At 34.8% G+C, this 19,259-nt stretch overlaps 2 protein-coding genes across 2 annotated transcripts; one reads left to right on the top strand and one right to left on the bottom strand.

The window, feature by feature from the left end:
- The first annotated feature begins 628 nt into the window (after positions 1–628).
- LOC112504538 lies at positions 629–3,389 on the top strand. Its single transcript, XM_025108483.1, has 5 exons — positions 629–985; positions 2,044–2,155; positions 2,273–2,354; positions 2,426–2,477; positions 3,249–3,389. Exons 1-5 carry the CDS (start codon positions 629–631, stop codon positions 3,387–3,389), a joined length of 744 nt encoding a protein of 247 aa, XP_024964251.1.
- Positions 3,390–16,002: 12,613 nt separating this feature from the next.
- LOC112504539 (phosphopantothenoylcysteine decarboxylase subunit VHS3-like) lies at positions 16,003–16,878 on the bottom strand. Its single transcript, XM_025108484.1, has 2 exons — positions 16,674–16,878; positions 16,003–16,370 (listed from the first exon to the last, which is right to left on the bottom strand). Exons 1-2 carry the CDS (start codon positions 16,876–16,878, stop codon positions 16,003–16,005), a joined length of 573 nt encoding a protein of 190 aa, XP_024964252.1.
- Positions 16,879–19,259: the final 2,381 nt, after the last annotated feature.

The following is a 19,259-nucleotide window of genomic DNA, read 5'->3' on the forward strand; positions in this document are numbered from 1 at the left end:
CCATAACCAAAAAAATTAATAATAATAATTACCATCAAACTCTAATATTTAAAAAAAAACTAATGGTTGTTTTAATTCATTTTTTTTAAACGTAATACTTTATTTACACCAATAGAAAAAACTTAAGGGGTGTTTGGTAGAGTATCAAGTAATAATTAATGAGAATGAAAATAAAAAAAACTTTTTGATTTTTTATAGGGTTTATTCTTTCAAAAGCCTAAATTTTCATTCCTGGTTATATCGATGGGAATGAAAATTCATTCCCATTTTCATTCCCTATTATTCACATCCTCATTTTCATATCCATTTTCATTTCTCTGTCTGAACCAAACGCCCGATACTTGTATTGCTTTTAATTGTTTGGTAATTATAGGTGTTTAAGTCAGCTAAAATGCACCTAGATTAATCTTATTGAACGTTGAAATTAGCACTACAACAAATTATGAAAACTTGAACTAATGAGCTTTGTGATCAAAAACCAACATCTATGTTTTCAGAATTTGTATTTAATAGATATCGTCAACCAATTTATTCTTAACTTGTACACCAAAGATTCCTTACCTTCTTCCATTCATCATCTGACATATTTTAATATGTTTGATTTATTTCCTTTTACATACCTTCTAAAATGATTCTAAAATCTTTCCCTTCGACCACAACACCCCTGAACTCGACTTCTATCAATCCTCTGTTCTTTGATACGACAATCTTCCATGACAATGTTTCATACGTAAACTCATCAAAACCCATAACAGAATTTGGTTTCGGTTTTCAAAAAACCCACCATTTGAAACGAACAAGTTCACAACTGCCATTGGCATTAAGAGGATCGAATGGTGGAGCTAACAAAGCCATGGAAACGGTCCTCAAACTTTACGAAGCAATTAAGAGCAAGGACGTTAACGAAATGTCTGAGATTATCGGACATGATTGTCTTTGCATATGCAATTTTGTCTCCACTTTTCGAACCTTTCGTGGAAAGAAGGTACATATATACATGTCTTCTCGAGAATAAATTATAAGTTCTTTTATCAACATATTTACAATTCTTTATTTCATGGGCCCTATATCTTAGATTACTTTTTTTTTTTTGTGCAAATAGGATCTATGAAATAAAGAAGATTAAATGTATGAAATAGCAACATACTTTCATAAATTTTCCTATATAGCAACATACTTTCATAAATATTCTTATTACAGTAATGTACTTTTAAATTATTTTTTATTAGAGCATCGTATTTTTAAAAATCTACCCATTATAGCAATGAGTAATTTGTTACCTTTTAAACAAGTTAACCACTTGCCTTTTTTTGCTTGTTCGACTTTAATGAGATGATGTGGATGATACATCATTTTGATGACTTAACTAAAAAAAAATAAAAAAAAACCTATTTCAAATTGTTACTAGTGATTTTCATTTTTCATTGCTATGATTTAAAAAAATATTTAATTTCTTTGACTTTTTATTATTAAATTGCATTCAAATTAAATATTCTAGAGTAAAATATTTATTAAATAAATATGATACATTATTTTCGAGATATATTTTATTTGTAAAAAATGTAACATTTCTTATTTTATGTTGTCAAAACAATAAATATATTTAAAGTTCTCTTTAAAATGTTAGCGAGATAAATTGTGATCTACAATTATTTAATATTGTTATATAATTAATAATTCAAAAAAATCTAATTAATTTAATATATTTATACGTTAAGTAAAAGTTTGTAAACAAATATAATATATTCTTTAAAAGATAATATTTTTTTGGTAAAAAAAAATAATTATTATTTCTTTTTTCCAATATATATATATATAGTTTTAAAAATATTAGGGATATAAATTGTGTTATACTAGTTTCATTAATATTGAGATATTAATGAACAATTTAGAATATTTTAAAATTATGAAAGTAGATTGTTATTTTGTGCATTTTTCCCAAAAAAAAAATATTAAACAGTAACTACATTTTAAATCGGCCTAAAAGAAAGCAAAGATTTATTACCATTTGTGGAACTAACTAACAGTTTTTTTCCCGAGCAGCAAGTAATGGAATTCTTCTCTTCGCTAAGGGGTAACTTGGGAAATAATTTCGAGTTCGTGGTACAACCCACGTTGCACGACGGAATGACGGTCGGGGTATCTTGGAAACTAGGTTTTTTTCCGTTCTCCAACTTCTTTTAACGATTCTTGGATCTATTGTCGTTGTATTTTAGAAAATAAACGAAGTTGTATTCATATATGTTTTAAGGAAATTGTGGTAATATTGCAGAATGCAGCAAGACCCATAAACCTTTAGGAAAGGGTTTTAGTTTCCACATGTGTCATATGTATCAAGGGAAGGTACTTATAAGGTAACTTCACAGCTTATAATGCAATTATTAATCCCAATTACCAAATAAAATCGACTCTAATCTTTCTACAGGAATGTAGAGATGTTTGTGGAGCCGCTTTTGCACATTGAACCCTTTGGATTGGTGAGTTTAAAACCGACCATATGTCAATGGATACAACATTACAGATATATCTAATGTTATTATTATTTCGGATCTTATTTTCTACCGAGAAATACTTATATACCGAGGCTCGATCTAGTAACAGACTGCTATTGTTACCTTATACCATACTTTCTTGAGGGATATCTTGTGGTTTAGTAACATAGACTATTATCATGCATGCTCATGTCCAGTTGTTGATTTTTAGAGGTTTCCATCGGAACTACCGTATCTTCTAGCCAGAATATGCCATTAGAGAATCTAAAATGCTGCTTGTTGCCAAACTTCTTGGAAATCTTGTTGGCAAGATGGGATATCGTGAAAAATCCCATGCAATGAAAAACCCTTTTTGCTTGTGTAGTTGCAAGCCAAGTTTTTCATGTGGGTCCCACCTTTTCTTTTTAAAGTTAAGTGAAAAAGCTCCGCCATTACTTTGCAAAGTTAACTTTTTTTTTTAAGTTAAGTGAACTACATCTTAGTTCATTGGTTTGCAAAGACATGTACAATCCTTACAACGAAACCGCAAGAACAAGCTGTGTTACCGACACATCCCAACCTCTTTGGAGGTTAAGGATTCTAGTTTCATCAAAGGTGCAAAGTGTGTGAGCTTTTCCATATATAAATATGACATACTTAAAAACCCCAGAAGAATAATGGTTACAATCAATTATTTTAGCATACTTTGGTGTTCCTTTCTACATTGTAACATGTATAAAAAGTGTGACCCTTAAAACTCTGTCTCTATTTTGGTAGAAAATAGCGGCATTTGTTGCAAGCTTGACAGGACAACTGGTTTCCCAGGCAATACTCAAGGGTGATAAGAAAAAAGCTGCTTATTATTTCTTCAGCCTAGTTGCATTGGCAATACTCTTCATCGTTGTAAGGGCTTTATAGAAGTTAGCTACATCTGAATGGGTGATAACGAAAAGTCCCATGCCAAAATCCAGTGTAGATCCTACGTTCACATCTAACTTTACGTTGATTAATGTTGGGTTCAAGTCATTGTGCGTAATGTTGTATTCAAGCTTAAGTTTTTCTATTGTATTTTGTAAGTATAAATAGTATTTTCTGTTTTGTAATCAGTAGCTAAGCAAATTAGATTCAGATTTTCACTTGTAATCTACCTACACTTTGAAGCTAATACAAAAAGTCATTTGGAAATTCTGTTTGTTCTTCTTATCGTTCTTACTGCAATCGGCCATTGATCTTGATTTAGTTTTGAACAATTGATTAATCTTTATGGGTATAACAATTGGTATCAGAGCAAATTGCAGTGACTTTGGATTGAATTGAACTGAAAATTTGAATTGAATTGGGAAATTTTTGGACTATTCTAGATCGGACTGTGTTTTTGCTACTATTTCTATTCATTCTACTCAATTCTTCATTTTTGTATGGATTAAAATGTTTGATTGTGTGAATTTTATACGATTCTTTATTGGAAACTAATCTGAATCATTCAATTTTGTACTTGAATTGATTTCTTGATTCAATTATGTAGTTTTGAGTATATGAAGTCTTGAAACTGTTCTTACTAATTTTTGTCAAATTGGTCATTTTGATCGGTTTTTATTTAAATTGGTATTGAAATCCTCTTTGTGGTTAGTTTTTGAATCAACATGTGCATATTTCTTTCAAATTGGTGTTGATTTGAGTATATTGGATTGAATTCTGGAATTTTTGCCTAAGTGTATCTTCATCTCCCGATGAACAAATTCATCAAGCGATAAAAGTCTGTTCATCGCCTGTTGAATACTTTTTGTTGTCCGATTTGTTACTCTTATCGCATACATACTTGGGTGATTTTGATCATCACCTAATTTGATACTTGTATTTTTTGTTCAATACATTCTTGCTAATCGTTCAACTTGTGAGCGATAAGCCTCTGAATCGATCAAAGCATTGTCCGATTAGAAGTGTTACCAAATAAGACTTGTCCGATAAAGCTTGTCAACGGTAAACACTTGTCTGATAAAAAGGTATCTGTTGAGGGTGTTGTCTGATATCCTTTGGTGATCGATAAGGAAGAATTTGATCAAGTGTTGTGACCGATAAGGTGTTATCCGTATAAGGGTTGTGCGCTAAGACTTTGGGCGATAAGAGTTTTTGGGCGATAAGGATAAGATAATGTTGTCCGATATCTTTGAGTATATTTGTGACTTTTCCGATAAGTGATTTTTTGTTGTCGTGATAACAGTTTGATTTTGGGTGAATTTGTCTCAGTCTTGAACTGCAAAAAGATCTAAGATTTAATCTGTTTAAAATGACTTCAAGAGAAGCAATGACTATTGGAACTGATACAAAACCTCCAGTTTTGTATAGAGGAGATTATAATCAATGGAGGGACATATTTCCTAAATTTTATAGAAAGGTAGGAAGATAGAGAAATGGTTATGGAGTCACTGATGGAAGGTCCTACAGAGTTCTGGAAAGAAATACCTTCTATTCCCGAGGAAAATAGGCCAACTGAGATAGTTCCTAAGGAGAAGTCTAGATATACACAGGCTGAAAAGAAGAGAGCTCATGCTAATGTAGTATGTAAGTCATATATGATGCAAGCATTGACCAATGAGATTTACACCAATATTGATATTTATAAAAAGTCCTGGAAGAGCATGTGGGATCAAATAGAATATATGATGATGGGTTCAAAAGTTGGAACTCAATTGAAAGTGATAAATTGTATAATTAGATATGAAGAGTTGAAGGCTAGAGAATGAGAAAGTTTAGATGATGTATATGAGAGACTGACCAGACTGTTGAATGAGCTGATTAAGAATGATATTAATAAGACTAGTATTGAAGTGAATGTTAAGTTTCTGAGCAACCTACAGCCTGAATGGAAATCGTTTGCCAACAATATCAGACATAACAAGTCTTTATCTCATATTGATATTCATGAAGTGTATGAGACTCTAAAACAGAATGAGGAAGAAGTTTTGGAGTTGAGAGAAGCATAGAAAAAGATTGAGAAGGATGTGAGTGATCCTTTGGCATTGGTTTATGAGAAGAGAAACAGATCTAAATCTGGAAAGTCAGTGAAAGAGGTAATTGTGTCAAGTGAGTCTTTTGTTGAAGAAAGTATAGATAGTGACTCAGATTCTGAAATGAAAGAAATTAAACAAGCCATGGTCATGCTGACTAGAGCATTCCAACAGTCATAGGTTTTCATCTGGCATCAAGTATGAGTAAAAAGACAAGTATGGTGAGAAAAAGAGATATCAAGAGAAAAGTTTTGAAAAGAAGAATGATGATAAGAAGAAGTTTGTAAAGGGTGTTGCGAATGAGAACACAAAGTGCTACAACTTTGGAAAGAAGGGACATTTTGCTGTTAACTGTAGGAAGCCAGTGTTAAAGAAGAGTGACTACTACACAAATAAATTTCTATGTCCAAGCAAAAAGGATGCTGGTAAAGCTCTTATGATTGAAGACGATCATTGGCTTAGTCTAACTGATGAAGAGGAAGAAGTGGAGGTTGTGGCTCATATCTGCTTAAGGGCAAGGACTAAATCTGAAATATCTGAAAATAAGGAAGAAGGATCAGATTCAAGTGCTGAGGTACTTGAGTCTTCTTCCATTGAACATATGCATATAATGATGCTTAAACTGCAAGATTTTCAACAAAAAACTTAAAACTGAAAAAGATCGAGTTGCCATTTTAGAAAAAGATCTTAAAAAGCAACAGAATAAATATGTTGAGCTTAATAATGAAAATGTTGAAAACTTTGCTTGGGATCAATCTTTGCTATCTGAAAATAAAAAGTTTTCGGAGCAAAAAGATATCTTGTCTGAAGAATTATCTGCTAAACATAAGTCATTAGAGTTAACTAATGACGAATTGATTGTTAAAAACAACACTATTGAGTTACAAAATAAACGTTTAAATGAAAAACTCAAAGATCTTGAAGAGAAGCTGCATAAGAGAGGTCAAACGGATCAAACTATTTTTTCTAAATAAACCAATTAAAACTAGATTTTTTAATCCAAGGGTAGGATTGGGTTACAAAAATCCGAATTGTCTAAAGAGAGCTCTTTATTTTTCTCCAACAATTTACAAATTTGAATATCATGACCTCGGTCCGGAATATCAAATTAAATTCATGAAATCATCAGATGAAGTTGAACAACAAGAAGATTTTTAACAGAAAAAGAAATGACAAAATGCAAGTTTCTTATAATTACAATGAGTTAAATGAAATTTATGAAAACAGAGTTCTTGCACTTTCGACAGATTATTTTCACAGTTATTCTAAAGTAGAACTCAATTAAAAACCAGTTGAACTAAAGCTTTATACTCCTACCTTAATTTTGGAAAAACAAATTGTTCAATTGGAAAATATTCTAAATGAAGAAAGACTTTCATTTCAAAAAGAAAAATAAATCTTATTGAATAAAATTCAAGATTTTGAAAAGATTGAAAAGGAAGAGGAACATGTTGAGTCTAAAGCTTCTTCCTATAAAGCTTTTATGGGAAATTTATGTACAAAAACTGGTGAAGTGTCTGAATCTGATGAGGTCATATTTTCAAAAGAAGAGCTTGATTTTTCTAAAATTCTTAAGTCGGATACGTGTTTAGATGAGCAAATTGATCAATTTAACTTTTCTCAACAACTACCCAGTCATGAAAAAAACTGTAGTAAAAGAAAATTAAAAGAATGAGGAATTTGAAAAGGTTTTTGAATCTAAAAATGAATTTAATTTTGAATGAAAACCTATTTCTGAGAACGTATATTATAAAAAGAATAAAACTAAAAGACTTTCTAGGAAACAGAAGAAGGATGTTGATAAAAATCTGAAACATAAAGTTTGTCATGAAAATATATCTGACGATTTTGTTTCTGATGTTTCAGATAATTCCTTGAAGAGCAAGTTTATCTGGAGAGTGAAAGGATCTACTTCTGTAGAGTGTGCAAAGTCATATGATTTACATAGGTAGAACGATTTTGCTAAATCTGTAAAGAAAAATTCTTTAAATGTTAAAAAGTATTCGTTCAATGAAATAATTGAAAATGCAAAAGGAAAATTTTGTTGTTCTTATTGTGGATGGGATGAGTTTGTGTCTTTTACTGTGTTTAATGCTGTTAATAATGTTTGTTCTTGTGCTTATAATGATATATCTCACATTCAAAAGAAAATTGTTTTGAAAGAGAGTTGGTTTGGGACTTATAGCATACCACCAACCAAAACTAATTAGAAAGGACCCATATTGAAGTGGGTACCTAAAACCAATTGATTCATTGTGTAGGTTAACCGGCATGTGTGATTCTTAGATTCCGGATGCTCAAAACACATGATTGGTAGGAAAGATTTACTTTCTAACTTTGTTGAATCTTTTAGTGGAAATGATCAGTTTTCACCTATCCTTGGATATGGTGACATTAATCATGGAAATTTAATGATTAAGAAAATGTCTTATATCGAAGGACTTGGTCATAATATTTTCAATATAGGTCAATTCTGTGATAAGAATTTAGAGGTTTGTTTCAAATATAACTGATATAGCGTCCGAACTACTGATGGTAAGGAGTTATTAGCCGGAACCAGAAAGTCAAATCTTCACAATTTACTTATCAAATCTTCAAGTGGATACTGATGTCTGCTTGATGTCTAAGGCTTCTTTGCAAGAAAATTTGTTGTGGCATAAACGGCTTTCGCATCTTAATTTCAAGAACCTGAACAAGTTGGTAACATATGGTTTGGTGAAAGGTCTACCTGATCTAAAATTTTATAAAGACCATGTGTGTGCATCATGTGAAATGGGTAAGATGAAAAGGGCTTCTCATACGTCCAAAGTTGAATTCAATACTGAACATCCTCTACAACTATTACATATGGATCTCCATGATCCGATGTATGTGCAGAGTATCAACAGTTAGTGATATGTGTTAGTCATTGTGGATTACTATTCCAGATACATGTGGGTAAAATTTCTGAAATCTAAGGATGCAGCGGCAGAGATTATTATTTCTTGAAGAGCGTTCAAGTAAATATGCAATTGTCTGTTCAGAAGTTAAGCACAAATAATGGAACTGAGTTCAAGAATAAAACTTTGGGCTCCTTCTTGGATTCTACTGATATCTTACACACATTCTCGGTAGCCCGAACACCACAGAAAAATGATGTTGTTGAGCAGAAAAATAGAACTCTAATGAAAGTTGCACGTACTCTTCTTGCTTACTCGAAGCTACCTTCATTTCTGTGTGCTGAAGCAGTTGATACGACATGTTTTACTCAAAACCGTTGAATCATACATAAGAGGTTTATTAAAATGCCATATGAACTCATTAATAAACGAATTCCTAACATCCAATTCTTTCGAGTTTTTTGGCTGCAGGTGTTTTGTTCTGAACGACAAAGAGGACAGAGGTAAGTTCACGGCTAAGGCAGATGAAGCTTTTTCATCGGGTACTCAAAGAATTTTGCTGCATACCAGGTTTACTATAAGAGAATGAAGATTGTAAACGAGAACATAAACGTTTAATTTGATGAATTCGTTGATTTGGCTTTTGGACAAAATGATTCAGAACCCGTGCTGACGAATAAACTGTCGCATAATGCAAATCCAAACGAAGCATCTTTTTCTACTCATAATATTTCTGATTTTGATTTATTGTTTGAAAATTTTATGAAAAATATTTTGGGACTAACTCTAATGATTCAAATATTTTGTCCAGGGATAATGAAGTTCAATCTGAAGAACAGATATCCGGTCCATATGTGGATACACCGGTTACAAATTCTGAGGAGATTGATGAAAAAATTGATGAAGAGATAGTTATGGAAGAACAAGGTTGTCTTGTTTCTTGTGAAAAATGTTTGACCAGTAATCTTCCAGAGGTCTCAGTAGTACAAGATGAAAACTTACAGACTCGGCCACAAAATCAGACTAATGCAAATCTACATGCTCAACCTTTACATGAACCATTTCAAGACAACTCCCCCAATACTTATGTGGATCAAAATTCTGAACAATATTCATACATTCCTCTACCTCATTGCAGTAAGTGGACCAAGGATCATCCAGTAACACAAATTATTGGAAATCCTAACTCATTTTTACGAACAAGGTCTGCTACAGCAAACGAGTGTATGTACGCCACATTCTTAAGCAACGTAGAACCGACTAAGGTATTTGAAGCTTTAGCGGATCCGGATTGGATGATTTCAATGCAAGAAGAGCTTAATCAGTTTGAGGCATTAAAAGTTTGGAGATTAGTTCTGCGTTCTCAGAATAAGACAATTATTGGCACGAAATGGATCTTTAAAAATAAAAAGGATGAAGATGGTGTTGTTTTCTGAAACAAGGCTCGATTAGTAGCAATTATTTTTGGCATACACGACACACAAGAATTTTACTGTGTATCAAATGGACGTCAAAATGACATTCCTCTATGGTCTTCTCAAAGAACAAGTATACATTTCTTAGCCAGAAGGATTTGTCGATAAGTAAGCGGACCATGTTTATATCCTTGACAGAGCCTTGTATCGTTTAAAGGAATCCCCGAGAGCCTGGTATGACATTCTTTCAGAATTTCTAGTCAAATCAGGTTTCTCAAAAAGTAAAATTGACACAAACCTTTTTATTAAAAAGAAAAAGTCTGATATTATCTTGATACATAGTTATGTAGATGAAATAATATTTGGCTCTACAAATCCTAAATACTTTAAGAATTTTTTAGCCTTGAGGGTTTCTAGATTTAAAATGAGCATGATGGGTGAGATGAACTTCTTTTTAGGTTTGCAAGTTAAACAACTATCTTCCGGAATTTTTATTTGTCGAACAAAATATATTTCAGATATCCTGAAGAAGTTTAATATGGAAAACATTTTATCTATTGAAACACCTATGGCTCCTGGTTGAAAACTACATGCGGATCCTTCGGGTAAAGTTGTAGATCAGAAAACCTACCGAGGCATGATTAGTTCTTTAATGTATTTAACCTCTTGTAGACCAAATATTATGTTCTTAACACATCTTTGTGCCACATACCAAGCAAATCCAAAAGAGTTCCATCTTAGTGTTGTTAAATGAATCTTTAGTTATCTTAAAGGGACACCTAATCTTAGACTTTGGTATCCAAAATATACTGGTTTTAAACTGACTGCTTACTTAGATGCAGACCATGCAGGGTGTATGTTGGATATGAAAAGTACTTTGGGTTACGTACGGTTTTTAGGAGATAAACTGGTAAGTTAAGTTTCAAAGAAGCAGAACTGTATATCCACATCTACAGTCGAAGCAAAATATGTAGCTACTGCTAGCTGTTGTTTTGAAATTATCTGGATGCGCACTCAATTAAGAGATTACGGGTTTTCTTATAATAAAATTTCTATTTACTGTGATTCAAAAAATGCTATTGTTATTTCCTGTAATCCTATTCAACACACTAAAATCAAACATATAGATATCTAGTATCATTTTATAAAAGATCACATAGAAAAAGGTACTATTGAGTTATATTTAATACAAAATATCAGTTAGCCGAATTATTTACAAAAGCGTTAGATGAAAAATGCTTCAGCATTTTAATATCTAAGTTAGGTATGTTGAATTTGAAAATCTGAATGTTTTTATAAAATTTATTCAATAAGTTGATAATCTTAATTTTTGTTAGTCAAAATATTTGAGTGATAAATTTCTGATTCTCATATTTATTGAATTTAGTTTATGTCAAATTCAATGTTTTCAAATATTTGTATTTTCAAAATATAAGTCAGTATTTCATTTGTTCTCTGATCTAATGTTTCTGAATGTGGAATCTATATCCAAGGGAGAGTGTTTGAATTTTAAATATTTTTTATCTGATCATATTTCTAGAGGGGGGGTTAAATATTTTAATTGATTTGTGATTTTAAGTGTGGATTTTAACTGATATATTTTTTACAGGTATTTTTGAAGATAAAGTGTTGGACGATGAAAGCCTTATCCGGACATAGGCTTGTCCGATGAGGACCCTATCCGGACAAAATGTTGTCCGGTGAAGGCCCAATCCGGACATAGTTGTGTCCGATGAGGAGGTTATGTAGACATTTCTTGATCGATTTGGTGATATTCTTCAAGTCTTATGCGATGAACTTGGTCTCCGGATAGTAGTTGTTTAAATTTCTTGCTTATTCTTTGTTGAACGATGAGTTTAATTATCGTTTAAAGCTTGGCCGATGAGCATGTTTATCGACCAAAGGGTTGGATGATAAACCTCCTCATCGCTCAAAGCTTTGATCGATAACTTTGTTCATCGTACAAGGTTTTGTCCGATGAAGCCTTGTTATCGGACAAAGCGTCAATCCTTGAGGAATTTGTATCATTTTAAATCCGTATGACTCATTTTCATCTAATTAATCTTTGCCACATCGATTCATTTTTTACCCTACGTAAAGGGAGTCCAATTTCCTTTTCATTTTTACTACATCTCATTCTTACTTTCATTCTTCATCGCCTACCTTATTCATCGGACGAACTTCCATTGACTGACTGATCTCATTGATCAAGATTCAATCTATTAACTGACACTTCTTGGGATTGTTCTTGAACTAATCTTGGACTTCTAATTCCTATCCTTCATATATTTCTTAAAAGGTTTGTATTGTTGTCTTAATCAGATTCTTTACTAGACTATTTGTGAACTTGAACCGTTAACCTGATCTGTTAAATGACTGATAAGTATTCTTAATCTGTTGAATGATGACTGATGAGAGATTTGTTGAGCGATAAGACAGGTGTATGAGACTTTGAGAGATGAGCGTTATAATCCTGAGCGGTGAAAGATAATTTGTTATGTCTGGTGAGAAAATAAAAACATTGAACGATGAAACTTATTTTTTTTGATCGATTGACCGGAGAAGATGAATTGGTTTTTATTGGGTTCAAGATTGTGCTTAAAATGATTGTATTCAAGTTCTCTCATTTTGTAATAGTTAACTTTACTACTTTCCTAGTATAAATAGATTTTAGTAGGTTAATTGTAATTAGTTCATGCTAATCATTTTGTAATTCTCTCTCAAGAAATACACATACAAACTTGGTGAAAATCTCTCTCTCATCTAATTGTGTTCTTGAAGAATTTATCTGATTGTGATTGATTATTGGGATTCACAATTTTGATCGGAGTGTTGAACTATTTTGAGTGGTGAAGCGTGAACGTTAAGAGATAAACTTCTGACCGGTGAGGTTTTTATTGATTGTGTTCGGTGAGAATTCAGTTCTTTGTGCGATGAACATTCTCTAACTGTTAAGAGTGTTCTTGAAATTTTGACCGGTGAGGATCTTGAATTTTTAGTCGGTGAGAGAATTGACCGGAGAGAGTAATTTTTTTAATGTGTTAGATTTTTTTTTAAGTGTGAATAAATTTTTTTTAAGTATTAGTAAACTTTTTTAAGTGTTGGTAAATTTTTTTAAAAGTGTTGGTTTTTTTTCGTGTTTGTTTTGTTTTGTATATTAATTTTTTTTTGATGTTTGTTTTTCTTTGTTAGTTTTTTTTTAAGTACAACTTTTTTTAGTTTGATTTTTTTATAAGTTGATTTTATTAGAATTTTTTTTTAATGTTAGAATCTTTGGTTGATATGGTTTTTTAGCTTAAAAGCATGAGTGAATTTTCAGTTTGTGAGACAGTTATAAATTTATCGGCCAAAAGTGGTCGTTTCAGTTTTTGAAACTATTTTACGAATTGATTTTATAATGGGTCTAATCTGTTTAACATTTTACATGTAAAAATGACGATTGCAGAGCATCAACACTCAATTCAGGAGTCTGATGACGAAAACACAATCTCATCTATTAGATCCGAACCACCTTCTTACTCCTAGTTAGAAAATAATCAAGACCCAGATGAAACCATTTTTCCAAAAGCCCTTTACGTAGACTTGAAACCAAACAATCACTACCTTAACTTTAATGTCTTCCGAATACCCAATCATACTTGAAATCATAAAAGGCCACCCTGTTGGTCCCGTTAGGGTCTACAAGATGTGTACGACAGTTTGTAAAAGGGGGGGGGGGGGATGAATACAAACACAATAAACTTTTCAAATTTAAAATATATATTGATGAAGAAGGATCAATATAGATTTTACAAGATTGTTTGCGGAAAGATAATGTAAAGATAACTTATCTAAACAATCTAAGTTATACACTAATTCTCTGCAAAGAGAAATGATTTGATGTTTAAGACTTAGAAGAAAGTAAGTTTTTTATGGGTAAGAACTATTTAGAATACTTAAAAAGGGATTCTAACTTGCTTTTGAAGATAAGTGTAATGTGTTCTTTAGATGTGTGTTCTTTCACGTATGAACGTAAGTTAGGGTTCAAGATTAAGAGTGAGTATCTCTGCATGGAGAGAGAACACATCTATTTATACCCATTGCATTAAATGTACATTTAATTCAATGTAGTAGGGTTTGAAAACGTGTCAAACCTTTAGAGAAAGACTTGTCCTTTGCTACAAAGAATAGTATAAAAGCCCATTCATGAGCAGACATCCTTTCATGGAGTTGGTGGGTAGTAGAGTCAACTAATCGGATCCGTACCGTACTATGGTCTAGAAAGGGTATGGGTTTGTCCTTTGTGTGTATAAGGACAAGACAAAAACAATCGTGCTCAACAAGCTTCTTTTGATCGCTGAATGCTGGAATAACTTGAAGGTCTCTTCTGCATTCGCTGAGGCTTAGGCAGTCTTCACACATGTATAGACTAGGTTGTAATCACTGAATACCGCTTCAGATCACGAACTCACCAGTCTCTAATCTTTAGTTTCAGTCTTCGACTTTAGCTGAAGGTTCTTTGGTGTGAGTTTTGTCTTCTTGAAGTATCGTTGTCACTGATAGATTTACATTACATGTTCTCAGCGATCACTGAACAGACTCAGTGATGATCGCAGGAACTGAAGGACAAAAACATAAATACTTCGTATAAGGTAAAAGAGATTATCATCAAATCACTAAGAAAGAGGATCAACAATCTTCCCCTATTTGATGATAACAAGGAAAAATAAAGAAAGTTGTCTTATCAAATAACGGTAAGGAAAGTTACGTATAGAGTACATGTCCCTTTTAACTGTTTTGGGATCATTTTTAGTGAGTCAGTATTTACTGAGAAAATTTTCTTAAGTTTAAGTCTAAGAAAAAATTAAAAGAAGGGAACTGAAACTGAAAGCATATTCACTGACTTATATATTGTCAGTGAATGTAAGAGTAACATTGGAACTCATAGACTTGTGTCCCTATTACTCTTTTCAGAGATGTTTTTCAGCGATGCACAAAAATACTTATATTAATTTCACAGGAAATATTACAAGAGTTTCAGTACATGTCTAAACTTACAAAATATAAGAATAATCACTGAAAGTATACATAGAATGTAGTTTATAGGGAATGGACAATATTACAAAGGAAAGAAACTAGTCTAAGTCGCTCAACTTAATGAAACCTAGTACATTTTCTCCAAGCTCCTTTCGACGTAGAAACTCCCTTCTTATCTTTCGGTCCAACATTTCACCTCTGATGTCATTATCTAGCGAGAACCTTTGATATCCGAGGTGTTCCATAGGGCATAGATCTAACTCAGGCATTCTCTGAAATCTCACTTCTTCATAGTCAAGGAATATAAGTCCTAATTTAGGTTTGAAATGCACAATGTTGGGTACATAAGAACCCTTCGCTGGTAGTGAGATTTTTAGCATAGAGAGGTCTGGCTTCTTTGAAGCCTTCAGGACTTCTTCCAAGGAGAACTTTGTTTCATGTTCGTTCCTCAGGGATGGTCCATTATTAAGGCTTGAAGTTCTTTTTCTTTTTCCTCCTTTCTTCAGTGTAGGCACTTCAGGGACTGCGACATATCTGGACACTTTGTTGATCAACTCATTGATAAGGTCTTCGATAATCGTCTTATGTTTGGACTTTGAGCGCTGAAGGGCTGGTCGGATCTCCAACCATTCGCTATAGCCATATTCGCCAAGGTAGGAGGGATGCTTGGTCAAGGCCTCGAGATTGTCCCTGGTGATGAGCATGGAGAGCAGCATCCCACCGTCTTTTGATCATCCGCTGATGCTGATGCTCTTGATCGGGTGAGGGCTGATTCTTTTATTGATATTGGCTTTGTTCTAGCGCTTGTCTCGCTCGGCTAGCGTTAGGGTTTTCTTGCGTTCAACTTCTGCAATAGATAGAAGCTAGCCTGGGCCTGGACAATGTTCACCATCTTTTTGGACTTTCTTTTGGGAAGAACTTTTTCAGCTAGAGACTTGGCTAGATTTAAGTTGTCCTCAGTCTGCTTCTTTTGGATTGCAAGTTCTTCCTCAGCTCTTAAGGCCTCGAGTCTTTCAGCGTCTGTCAGACAGTGAAACTCACCACAACTAGAGGTATGAAGAGGAATTTTTACTCTAGTTTGGTCAAGTGACTTCCTGAGTTGAGTCATCTGCTGGTCGGTAGGAGTGCTGGGGGTTGGGTTCTAAGCGACCCATTCTAGCCGACCGCAAGTAGTAGAGGGTAGATCAAGTTCGTACAAAGAAGTGATGATCACTTAAGATGAGGAGTCTTCATATAAGGGTTGAGGAGATTTGAATAGTACCTTTAAGTTCGTTTCTTGAGCGACGCCTTTGCCTTTCGACTTAGGGCCTTGGTTCGCTTCAAGTGCAGGATCTTCTTCCCTTTGCTCCCCCTGGGATGCAGAATCTTTGAGGGCAACTCCTTTTGTGGCAGTGGCGAGACGCTGGTATTGGATGATGAAGTCGTCTTCGTCGTCATCATCATCATCATCATCATCATCCAGGTCGCTGCCAAAGTCAGGGAGGTCAGGAGAGTCACCTTCCTCATCATCTTCATCTTCATCTTCATCTTCCACATCACTAGAAACAGGTGCAGAGGTGATGGGAAGGTCATCATCACAAGCTTCAGCTCAGATGACATCAACTTCCTCAGCTATAGCAGCTTCACTGGAGGTTGGGATATCACAAACATCCTCAGCTTCAGCTTCAGCTCTATGAGCTTCAGCTTCAGCTTCAACAGTTGCAGGGGCGGCAACAGATGGTCCAACAGTGTTAGGCCTCATCTTCCCCTCGCTGGTGATGGCTTGAGAGCATAATCCAGAGAGTTTCTCAATGCTGTGGAGTTGTAGTACCATCATCTCTTCTTGCCATGTCAGAGCGCTGGCTAGGATGATAGTTGCTTCTCGCGCTTCGTTTAGCTGGGCACGGTCATCAGCAGAGGAGGACGGAAGAGAGTGAGCCAATGCATCATCAGCCCTGCTTGTAAGAGCGGCGATGGCCTCATCATTCGTTCGTACAACATCTTGGAAAACGAAGAGCTGGCTCTTTACATCTTGGACTTCATCTTTGACGGCTGAGAGGTCCGCAACAACGTCGTCTTTTCGAGATATGTCCTTGTGGACCTCGTCCATCTTGATAAGGATAGTCTTGATGATTGGAGGATCAGCTTGACATCCATCGCCATGTCATACTCCTCTTTGTCCATGGCCTAGGCCATAAACGGACATAAGAAAGAAGAAGAGTGAGCAAAAAGAAGCTTTGGGTTAGAGAAAATGAATGGATGGGAAGATGGAGTACCTGAGGGGTCTTCAATGTTATTTGAAGAATTAACGCTGGTTGGCTCTGTGGTGCACTAGAGAGGATGAGCACCAGTATGCTGAGGAGCCTTGAGAGGAGCTACCTCAGGTCAAGTGGTGGGTGTCTCATCATCAGGGAGGACTGGCACTGATGATTCATGGACACGTATTGAGACCAATGATGGAGGAGAGGAGAAGAGGACTGAGACTGAATGTGAGTGTTCAGGCGGTGGCAACGCTGATGTTCACACATTCAGTGATTTGGGTCACTGAGGCGGTTGGGAGAGGTGCCACTGGTACGACAGTAATCTCAGATATCACTGAAGAGTTGGGAAGGCTGACTAAAAGTGCCTCGGGGTTAAGGCTTCTTTTAATAGCTAAGACCTTTTGAGAGGTCACAACCAGAGACGAGGTATTCCCCCTTTTGGCCTTCTTGGCCCTCGAAGGAGAACCAAGATTGGGTTGAGATGGACGTTTTGAAATATGGTTGTGGTGGCTGGGTTAGACTTGGGGGGGGGGGATTTCCCTTGTCTTGGCCACCTAAGGAGGAGAAGGAGGGAATGAAGAGAATTGCACAACTGAAGATAGTGCAACATCTCCATCCCTAAGATTGTGATCCAGAATCCTGGATCCAAGCTTGCAGACAGGAAGGTTACCTTCCGTAGAGTACTTGTCGCCAAAGATCTTGGCGAAGACCATGTAAAGGAACCTGGTGTAGGGCTCCACTTTCTCCCTCTAGCGCTTGTTCAGCTTCAACGCCAGGTCGTCGAAGATGACGATAACATAGTTGATTGGTTGGCGTTGGATCACTGAGACGCCGATTGTAAGAGCGACTCTGGAAGCCTGATCCTGGCCTCAAGTCTTTTTCACCCTTACTCTAGATGAAGTGGGAGAAAAGGTAGTGCCAGACCAGTGACATGCTGTTCTTTTCGATCTTTGAGATAGATTTGAGGGGCTCGCTGGAGTCCTTCTTCATTGGCCATTGGTAGCGAATGTCATCCAGGCAAGCGGTGATCTCAACAGTGGAGGGTTTGCTGGAAAAGGGACCCTTGGGGAATCGAAGTGCGTGTCTTAGAGTTGTCAAGCCGAAGCTAACAGTTATCCTGTTGAAGGTGAAGGAGATTTTCTCCACCAGATAACCGTTCTTATCCTCTTCTTGCACAACCTCAGGAGTCATCCATAACTGTTGAAGGGCCTCCCTAACTATGATAGGTTCATGGTTGAGAGCATAGGCGATTGAGGAGATGCGGAGGAAGGAAGCAACATCCTCGTGGATGGTTTTGTTGGTGGGAATGTCCAACAAGGCAATGTGATTATTGGCCTTGAAGGAGATGTCTTCCACAACAAAGTTACATTCTTGGCAGCCATTTTCTATTTTTGGTAAGGAAATAAGAATGAGAAAAACATTTCATATTATTACTCCAAGATTTATTGAGATCTTTTTAATTTTTAGAACAATAAAAATTCTTTTGAAAAATCAACAAATAAGATATTAGGGTTTTTAAGTAGATTAGTGTCTTGAAACAAGATTATAACCATGAATAAGAATTTGTTATTAATCTTCCTGTTTGTGTTTTAAGAGAACAAGGTTCTTAAAATCTCAAACATATGTTTCATTTGAAGGAACAGAACAGTTCAAAATGGAAATAAGTTTATCAACCTTAAGTTCGTTGAAGAAGGTTGAAGGTTTTGAATGTTCTTGGGAGTTCTTCCTTGCAAAGTCTTTTTGGCAGAGGTTCGTCAACGATTTTTGTAAGCATAAAGAAAATGTGAGGGAAGAGATCCCATATTTATAGATAGGAGGAGAGAGAAGGAAAGTAGGAGAGAGGAAAAATACGACGGTTGAGGAATGGCCATGATGAGAAATATGGCACGTTCTCATCCATGATTGGATGGAAGATAACATAGGTTGTGTGAGTCAGACCTTTTTGCACGTCTCAAAATATTTCATATTGATAACAGAGAATGTCGTCATTAAGACGGTTCATTAACTATTTATTTTAAAACGAAAAAGTTTTAAGAAATTTGAAGAGTCACATTCAATGATAAGATAATCACTAATTAAAAACATTTTAAAACAATTTGATCACTGAAGAAGAGAATTTCTTAGAAGAATAACTTAGAAGAATATGTTAGCTCTCATTTCCTTAAATGTAAAAGTATGGAAAAAGTAAACTGCGAGTTTTGACAGAAGATGATCTGTCACAGAAGACCAC

Source organism: Cynara cardunculus, unplaced genomic scaffold, assembly GCF_001531365.2.
Source record: "Cynara cardunculus var. scolymus isolate 2C unplaced genomic scaffold, CcrdV1 Un_Scaffold_5932, whole genome shotgun sequence".
Lineage (NCBI taxonomy): Eukaryota > Viridiplantae > Streptophyta > Magnoliopsida > Asterales > Asteraceae > Cynara > Cynara cardunculus.